This window comes from Macrobrachium nipponense, chromosome 6 (assembly GCF_015104395.2).
Source record: "Macrobrachium nipponense isolate FS-2020 chromosome 6, ASM1510439v2, whole genome shotgun sequence".
Classification (NCBI taxonomy): domain Eukaryota; kingdom Metazoa; phylum Arthropoda; class Malacostraca; order Decapoda; family Palaemonidae; genus Macrobrachium; species Macrobrachium nipponense.
This window is the reverse complement of record NC_061108.1, coordinates 80,218,925-80,229,374: the sequence shown is the minus strand read 5'-3', so window position 1 is coordinate 80,229,374 and position 10,450 is coordinate 80,218,925. Positions and strand designations below refer to the sequence as shown.

At 34.1% G+C, this 10,450-nt stretch overlaps 1 protein-coding gene across 3 annotated transcripts in view; it reads right to left on the bottom strand.

The window, feature by feature from the left end:
• Nucleotides 1–395: 395 nt before the first annotated feature.
• Nucleotides 396–10,450, bottom strand: part of LOC135216300 (cytoplasmic dynein 2 intermediate chain 1-like) — a 404,990-nt gene continuing 394,935 nt past the window's right edge. The window contains exons 18-19 of one of the 3 annotated variants that reach the window (XR_010314849.1): nucleotides 5,128–8,139; nucleotides 396–2,018 (exon numbers count right to left, since the gene is read on the bottom strand). Coding sequence is in view for 2 of the 3 variants with exons in the window: in XM_064251472.1 (XP_064107542.1) it covers nucleotides 8,014–8,139 (126 nt within the window). In the remaining variant the exon portion in view is untranslated. Of the gene's footprint in view, nucleotides 8,140–10,450 lie in introns of all 3 variants that reach the window. The other 2 variants (XM_064251472.1, XM_064251471.1) reach the window with 2 other exon arrangements.

The following is a 10,450-nucleotide window of genomic DNA, read 5'->3' as shown; positions in this document are numbered from 1 at the left end:
ACACAGACAGCCCTGGTTACCAACAGGGGTTCCATTCCTGGGGGCTTGACGGCAACCAAAATTCAAAAGTATACAGGTGCCATAATCCACCTTCCAGTGCCCACGACTTGTTAATGATGCCTTAGACCATGTCATGGCCAGATATTTTGCCCTAATATGTGATCATGAGGGTCTCTCGGTGCTTAGACCTAGCCACTGATAACCAGACAACGGCGCCATCTATTAACGAAAAAAATAACTACAGTGGACCCCCCGTATTCGCATTTTCCAGATTTGCTTATTTCTCTCAGGAACATTTCCCCGCATTGTTTGCGGGAAATGTGTGTATTTGCGGTATTTTTCTATGAGAAATATCCACAAATTCCTGGGTTTTTTTTTATCAGTTTCATCATAAAATGCATTTTTTGTGATAAAACTATTAAAAATACCAGGTATTAAAATTTGCAGTGGGTTTTTCTTTACTTTTACTCAACTAACAAAATGGGAGGTTTTAAGCATTTTTTATAGGGGTTCCAACTATATGCGGGTTCTAACTAATCACGGGGGTCTGGTACGCATCCCCCGCGAATACGGGGAGACCACTATATAAATGTAGTTCACAAAAAGATGTATATTTGTCATATTTCAACATAAAAACACTTCCTATAACAAAAAATAACCTTGTCCCATACAAATTGAGTTTCTAGAGATTAATTTATGCTGAATAGAACAAGAAAATCACTCTGAATAGAGTTAATTGTGGCAAAATAATCTTACCTATGCTCTGCAGATTTTTCCAAACCCAAACATGATCATTTTGTTTGTACTATTTTATAATAAAATAGTAATACATATAAGACTACATACAGTATTACTGGATACAGGGAAGGGAAGGATAACTTTTAAAAAGAGCCAAGGAAAAGATGCATATTCATTATGTTTGTATTTTATGAGGTGGTCTCAGCACTAAGCCTAAACCACCAATAATCAGACAATGGTGCTATAAACCCTACGGGGGATAAAACCCACTTATGGTTGTTTTGAACAAGCGCCATAAAACTGAAATGCCAGCAACTGATACCAACGGTAACTGGGGGCTGCCTGTACAAAATAGATAAATATCTTTTGATTATAGAAACTTATCTATTTATCTTTTGACTATTGACTCTAAAATCTTATCTGTTTTACAGCTGAAGTGAGAGTAATCATTTTAAATAACTTATTCAATTGTCTCACTGAAAATGCTGCATCATTGTTTTGATGTTTATTGATGTTATTAGGCTCTATTTTCTGGGTGTTTATTTTCTTTGTTGGGGGAACTATCAGACCTCCAAAGGACATTTAAAGAGAGCATTTTATGTTTTTATGCACCGGTACCCAACATTTGAAGTTCAATATGCATCTTGTCATTCTTGAGGGAAAGTTCATTAAATTGATAACTTATGATGAGATAAATAGTTCCTGGCTGCTGATCAGTCAACATTTTTATCCATTTCGCTAATTGGTTAGCCTCCTTTTGTTTGGAGGAAAAGGTTCTGGCACTGCTGGCCATGGGTGGCGATTCTCTTATGGTTGATAGGTGGAAGGATACTACAGCAGTCAGACTCGGTCCCTCATTAAAGCCACTGAGATAATACTAGTTTTTCACCTTAACAACTAGGTTTCCTCAAAGTCTTTCACATGGAACAGAACAGCCTCTCCTGCCTGTTTTACAAGAATATCTAACCCTTCTAACTACCAGTAAAGTAGAATAACTCCTGATAGACACCTCAAAGATTTTGGACAGGTAGCAAAAAGTAATCCCCCCATTCTTGACATTTTATAAGATTAACTGATGAGTGTAATGGAAAAGAAAAGATCAATCAGTACTTTCCTTGTTTGCAAACAAAGTTTTGTTACAATTATAATGAGAGATACATAGAAGAAATGCAATTTCCTTGTTTGCAAACAAAGTTTTGTTACAATTATAATGAGAGATACATAGAAGAAATGCAATTAACTCCCTAATGTTCTTTGGAGATTGAGTTTTCCTGTGCCTCCTGAAAAGACAACACAGAAAGGTCTTTTAATTTATATTTACCTGATTAATGCTGATATGGGATACTAATAGTAAAAGTATTTATCACGTACGTTAAATTAATTTAAGCAAAAAATCAATTAAACTATTAACTTTGGAAATTGAAAGTAAAATAAATAAATTGTGCAAGAACCATGCAATGTTAGGATGTACTTAATTATTACAGTTATAAAAAATAAGTTTAACCAGACTACTGAGCTAAAGTTTTTAACATTATTATGAGTACATAATAGCATACATACTATGTTGTATTCAAAATTTTAAAAATTATTCAGCTCGCATAAAAACCATGCACTGAACCTTGATGTATTTTAGGCATTGAAATATATTTTACATTCTCATTAAATATAACTTGTAATTACATTACAAATTTACTATGGTAAACTTGAAAATTGTAATTTAATACTGAACATTACTGCTTTTATGTTATTTTTAAGCAAATTTTGTAAATGGAAATGAAACTACTGAAAGTAAAGTAATGAAGATGCCCCCTCCCCTTTTTTTTTCCTCCATCTAGGACATTATGATATCCCCCATGAGGTTATAAGTTAACCAATTTTTAACCAACTTCAAAGTACAATTGTATATACATCAATTATCAAAACAATATATACTGTATTTGTACTTCCTTTAATCAGACCTCATTTACAAGTAACCAAAACATAATTCATATAGATGCACAAACTATCAAAACACCAGTATGACTGCTGTGTCAGGGTCAGCAGTAATACTCCAGGATTACACAAAAGCACAAGAATTAAGCTAAAACAGCAGTATTGTGGAGAGACAGTGATAATGATAAACTTAAACCTCAAAACTAAAGAAGGGGTCAGAGAATTGGCAGTAATGTCCTTTGTAATATGCAATCTGTATCCCATAAAAAATCAAAGAGCTTTTTAAATTATTTTTGCCCCATATAGGTAATTATATACATGTGACCGATGAGCTATAAATAATAACATACTACAGTATAATTTGTTAATCAGAGAGATAGGCTAATTTAACTGCTGCAGTCTTGAGATAGAATACTCCACAACTGAGGAATTTGCATAATTCTTAATAAGTGCTCACCATCTTGCCAGCTACAAATAACTTTATGGGCAGGTAGAGACTAGAGAATATAAAGAAATGCTTCTGGCTCCTTGCAGTCTAATTAAATACACTTTTGGAGCAAATCAGGCATATACATTAAATTTTTCTTGAAGTATTCATGATCAAATTACATTTAAGTAAACCCTTTTGACCCCAGGATTCTTTTTACAATCAGAAACAGTATATGTAGTAGTACCTTGTAGAGTACAGTATATGTGTAATTGACAACATATTTCATTTCATATTCTTCAAGTTTGCCAATAATTTTCACAGGTAAATTACGTTCTGTAGGGAATACAAGTTTTATGATCAAAATTTGAAATGCATCATCAAAACACTGCAGGTATGAAGATTTAACATGGCAGGTTTTTATCAGTTTAAGATAAAATTCACATTCGAATACACAGTATAAATGCATAGCATTAAACATCAAGTATGGTGCAGTCATTATTAAAGGCACAGTAGTACATGAAACTCTACTCGCAAACAGTTATATTCCTGAGAAGTGCAAATGAGTTGACTGAAAAAAATGAAGCCAAAAATAAGTTGTTAATAAAAACAAGTGCACATTATTGTATACAGTACTATTACAGCACATTATACTTATTATTCTTTAGACTATATCACTAGATTGTATGTTGAAAATAGTATCATCTACTGAACTCAAAGTTGGAACCCAACATTGTTTCAGAAGTTAAATCAGACCTTGTATGAGTTATTATTAAGGAAGCCTTAAATTATACTTATTTAAGGCGATCCTTAAATAAGTATAATTAAGCTCTGCAATTCCATCTGTAAAAAATATAACCTATAAATACATAGTACTTTACAAAACAACTTAACCTGTCATTCATAATAAATGCCTCACAAGAACAAAATTCTTTCAGATTAAAATTTCTAGTACTATGTGGAATTAAAACTGAGTAAGAGACGCATGCAATATATCTATCTTGAATAAATTATTAAAAACCCCTCAGAAATATGGACGGTTTTGTATTCTATACAGAAAATGTTAACAAGAACCGGCTCATGATTCATAGGTTATGTTCACTCAGTATTTTCTACCAGTTTTACAATTTTAGCTGCATTATAGTAAAAATTATTAGGTACTTCGAAAATGTTGCTTAACCAACCAAACTCCATTGCAATTGTTTTTATCAATAATTTTCACAATCACTAATTAAGGTTGTTGGTTTTGTCTCTTTATCTTTATTATGCTTATTTTCAATCAATGATTTTCACCAGATCTTTCGTAAATATGGCAGGAAGTTAACCAATGGTCCCAGATTATTTGACCCTAATAAGTATGGCCCTAAATAATTACAACACAGATCTACACCTACAAGGTAGTGAAATCACGTGCATATGACCAACTCCCTAAATTTCATAATCCATCCATCCTCCAAAATCCTAATACTTTACATACATCTCCAATTATAGAAATTTTAAACATTATTTCACTTGCCTAACAATGCCAATCACATATCCTCTCAAAGTCTTGGGGCATCTCCACTAAGGACATTCACTCCTCTACTGAGCTAAATAAAATTTCAGAGACTAATCTGAAACAGTTCTTACAAAAATGAGTAAAATTCTGTCAATTCCCTCAGATGTCCAGGACAAAGTCCAGGACAAATTCTACTCGATTTTCTCTAGAAATTTCATAAAATATTGTATATTTAGGAGCAATGATTTTTGAGACAGTTGGATTATTCTCCGACTATGTTAAATGTGTACAATCAGATGTCTAGTTACAGTATATTTTAGTACCTTTAACCCTACAGATTAGTGATTATGATATGAAACTGCATCATCAAGATACTATTGCTAATTCAGTTATGACATGTTTATATATTATTTTGGCATATTTTAACTTTTTGTATTGCAATTTGCACCTTGATTTTTTCTTTAATGAAAACATCACAATGAAGTAAAGGGAGCGCCTCAGTGGCGTGGTTGGTATGGTGTTGGCATCCTACCTTGGTGGTCGCGAGTTCGAATCTTGGCCATTCCATTGAGGAGTGAGAGATGTGTATTTCTGGTGATAGAAGTTCACTCTCGACGTGGTTCGGAAGTCATGTAAAGCCATTGGTCCTGTTGCTGAATAACCACTGGTTCCATGCAATGTAAAAACACCACACAAACAAACAAACAAACAAGGAAGTAAAGTTATTTTTCCTTAAAATGACATCAGAATAAGTACTAACATGAATAGTAACTTCACAGACAGTATACAAAGCAATCCAGGATCTGGGTAAAACAAGACTTACAAAAGGCTGACTGACTGAGAATTTACTATTTTCCAATCAGGGCTGAATGACCTCACTGGTCCCAGTGCTTGACCTTTTGCTTAAACCATATTCCATTCCATTTGTATTTATTTTCCAAAGACATTGAGATTCAGTCTTTTTAATGGAACATTCCACATTTATCGAGTTATACTTGTGTCATGAGGTTATACGTACAGTGGTACCTCGACATATGAAAGGCTCAACTTATGAAAAACTTGAGATACGAAAGCAAATACGAAAAATTTTACAGCTCTACATACGAAAAGTTTTCAAGATACGAAAGGTTGTTGCTGTAAAGTCCTGAGATTCGCCCGGACCACCGAGAATAATTTTAAAACTCCCGCGCCGCCAACTGAGTAAACTCGCCACCATCCTCCCGCTCTCCCATTGGTTCCTGATGCTAGTCACCCCATAAGATCCTGCTCTCCTATTGGTCAGCATCTACCCCTTGTGCTTTAAGTATTCTATTGGTAAAAGGATGCTGTAAATTGAAAAACTTATTCATGCAATACATTTAATAAAAAAAAAAATTAGGTAAAGATAGAATAAAGAATAGAAATGAATGGTTATTATACTGTTTGGTAGTTTCAGTAGTTGAAGAGAGATAATGAAAATTTATGGCTTACTGTGTATGTACTAGGAAAAGTGATTGCTTGGCGATCGTTCGATACTCGTAAGTGCTGGATGTAAAAATTAGTTTGGAAGCTTTTTGTTTTGTTTGTTTATTATAGTTAATGGTTACTTAATAATTATTTGAAATGAGTACATGCAATACATTTAATTAAAAAATTGTGAATTAGATATCATAAAATATAAAATAAATCAGACTGCTATCATACGTATTTTTTAGAATTCTTCTCCTGTTTTAATATTACGTTACGTTTATGTTTCATTATAGCTGTCAGTAACTCGGGTATCTCCATTAGGTAAAGATAGAATAAAGAATAGAAATGAATGGTTATTATACTGTTTGGTAGTTTCATTAGTTGAAGAGAGATACTAATGAAAATTTATGGCTTACGTGTCCTAGGAAAAGTGATTACTTGGCGTTCGTTCGGTACTCGTAAGAGCTGAATGTAAACAATCGATTGGAAGGTTTTTTTTTTTTTTTGTGTATTATATTTAATGATTAATTAATAATTATTTGAAATGAGTACATACTGATTATTTATACATTTTTTGGCATATTCTAAGCTTTGAGCTTAGGTTTAGATGTCAGAATCATAGACTAGGCTACAGTAGCAACCGCTAACATAGGCTAGGCTTATTGCTAAGGGACATATGCTAAAGTCCTAATATATGCAGAAAAAATGTGGTTGAACATTACATGCAGTTGAATATTACTCAAGTATGTACAGTATTTTGCCTTTTTGGAGTCATATTTCTTCCATTGGATCAGCGTCATAACCCTAGAATATGTGTTGTAGGCCTGGAAATATAATTTACTGGGGTGTTTTTGGAGGGCTTGGATCGGATTAGCCATTTTACATGTAAAATGTGGTCCAAGATACGAAAACCTCATGATACGAAGGGCGCCTCGGAACAGATTAATTTCGTATCTCGAGGTACTACTGTATAAGAAAACCATGCCCTGAAAATGGTAATGTTCCAACATACTTAGCTTCTCAATTTATGTAAAGAAAATAGAGTAATTTTATTAATAAATCTAATTTGCTTTCTGCATCATTCATATTAATAAATATTTTAACCAGACCATTGACTTAACATTCTTCAGTTCCTAAAAGTTTACATTTTGCATTCTTTACTAGGGTCAAATTGATGAAAGCATCATAAAACACATACAAGAACATTTCTGACATATACGGACAAGATTAACAGTTGATACTTAGTCCTACATAAAAAACATGATATTTGTTTCATCCCACATGAAAAACCATGATATTTGTTTCCCATGGTACTTTGTCATTATCAGATACAAAAAATTAATTCATAATTTACTATAATTAAAGCTCAACAATTCCATCCTGGCCTTGCAGTCTAGTTGAACGACGTGAAATAAAGTATAGAACTTCACTGCTGAAATTATAGCCATAATTTCTCATATTGTAATAAAAGAACATGTAAGTAAAAAATTAACCACCTGTAACTGAAAAACATAAGACTACAGCAGCACAATTTCTTACTTCTAAAATCAAGAGCAAATATCTCTACAGTATACAACAAGATCACACATGACTAGAATAGTGCACTTCGCTCATTTTCACATTTTAATTACAGTAAAGGGAAAATGGCACATCACAATTTACACATTAGAAAAAATATTTAGTTTTATTCTTTACTTAGAGCATAAAATACTTCAAGCAAGCATTGCTGATAGGCAACAATGGTTGTGTTTCAGACCATTTGTACATGACTTGTCAGTGACTAGGATAAGTTACACAAACAGTATATTGCTTCTAAACTAATCATAAAATAGTTCTGGTTTTCAGTAGCACCATTAGTTTTCAGTCTATTCAGGAAATGTAACAAGAAAACCAGACAATAAATAAAGTTATGTTACATCAAAACAGTTCAACAAAAGTATTCACACCTAAAGACTTTTCTTGACCAGCTTCAGATTATATTTACATAATAAGTAAACCGTTCCAGTTCTGTATCATAATCATCTTGCAAATGATGAGTAGAAAATTCAGGACCAACTTGTCTGAGGACCATTTCTCCACCGTCACTTGCAAATACCTGTTTAAAAATAAACAAAAGTAAGAAGGTCAGCATAATTTTGCTTATTATAAAATATCTGATGACATAATACATGAGTATAACGTGGGAGATGAGCAGCTCTTATGCAGATTTGTTACCACTGCCTAATGTAACAACAAAAGGATAGGAATTTTCCAACAAAATGCAGGTATGTGGACTTCTGGTGTAACTGGTACAGACCTAATATAAAAAAAAGGAGGGGGGGGGGGCACTGATTAATCCATATTACATTATATTGTCATGTAAAATTCCTTTACTTGAACAGCCTCTTGGAACTGATTAAGTTTATGAGCCAAAGTATAAATTGTAATCATCTCTCGATTATTCAGATTAATACAGCCACGACCCTGTCGAATAAGGGTGAAAACTGCATAAGGGTGAGTAAAAATCTACAGGAGTAAAACTGCAACTCCATACCCTTAATCCCCCTAACATAAACACTAATATGCTTATGAACAACAACCGTCACACTTTAAATTTAAAACTTTAAGCAAAAGGCAATTAACTACATTCTCTTCCCCCCCACCCCCATTTTATAACAAAATGTACTGGATAAATACACTGCAAAAAATAAGCACTATTCTTTTCTTTCTTGTAAACAAAAAAAATTTGATAGGTAGGTAGCCTACCTGCATTTACCCACAGTCTACCATGGTTTGGATTTGTTACAATACATATTGCACATACTACCATACAAAAATTGTGTGTGAAATAAAAAAAAAAATGTGTGTGAACTATTGGCTGGGTGTAATACTTATGCAATGGCATATGTTAAATAGCTTATAACTGCTGTGTTTTAGATAAAGGGTGGTAATGGTAAAGAAACTGATATTTTACTACTAACTGAATCCATTTAAGCTGTATTAGCATCACCGTAATAGAAAATAAAAATCATCATCTACCAATGTGCTTGATTAGACTAACCTATAATCTTATAGTCCAAGAGCTAAGGTCCTTAAACTAACCGAGAAAGGCCAAAAGCGAGAGTGGTTGTTTCCAAGGTAAAAAAAAGTGTGCTGAATCCAAAAATAGGCATCTTACAAGTCCCTGATGGGACATATGCCTGTAAGACACCATTTCCCATCATGATAGCTGTGACAGAGTCCCGACCAAATGTGACATCTTAAGGCGGAATTGTCATTGATTAATGATACCTTTCCTACTCTGTCATTATAATATCAACAATTTGTAACATTTAAATGAATTATTAAAGTTCTTAAAAATATATATTGAATTTTTTATGTTTCAATTCATGACCAAACGGGCGCAGTGCAAAAACGTTTGTGTGCATCATATTGTTTTTCATACAATCAACTTACCTGTCAGATATATACATAGCTAAGACTCCGTCGTCCCCGACAGAAATTCAAATTTCGCGGCACACGCTGCAGGTAGGTCAGGTGATCTACCGTCCTGCCCTGGGTGGCAGGATTAGGAACCATTCCTGTTTTCTATCATATTTTTTCTGTCGCTTGGAATGTAAACAACGTTTGCAGTTCCTCCTGACTTGATTTTTGGATTTCATCGCCATCGATCTTCTGGGCTATCTTTTGCAGGGAAGTACTGGATCTTTGGTTCGGCATACGCATATTAATTTGTTTTGATAACTTTGGCTTCGAAAATTTCGAAGAATTGTTTACGTGTAACTACCGAACTTTTCGGTAGACAATCACATAGTTTGCAAGAAGGAAAATTTTAATATTTATTCATAATAACGTGTAGTAAATGTTAGAATTGATTGAGCTAACTTCCTTCTTGACGATGTAAGGAAAGAATAGTTACGCTTCCTTTAAAAGTTTATATAGCTCTCGTACTAACGAGCAGTTAGAGCATTAACATTACTAGTAGTGTGGTATCCTCATCTCCTTCTTACTTCACAGAATCCTCAAATTCATATTGCAATTTGAAGACAAAGGAATGTAGCTCAAAATACGAGCTATTGAAAGGTAAGAAGTGTTTTTACTGTTAGTGCAGTGGAGGGTGCGTTCTGTTCGGCTCTGTTTCGCTCCCAGGACTAGACCTCTTCCAAGCTCACATACCCAGAGGAGAAGGAAAGTCGAAGCCTTACGGAGGTTATGGAGAATCCCCACGATCAGGCGTCCCCTCGGCAGGATCTGTAGAACGTCCCAGACTGCCAAGTTCGCCATGGTAAAGGCGTCCTAATTAGTAGAGGGTGCGTTCGATCGGCTCTGTCTCGCTCTCAGGCCTAGACCTCTTCCAAACTCACAAGCCCAGAGGAGAAGGATAACGTTCTGGAAAGGGGCCCCCTTACAGGAAGGTTATGGAGAAT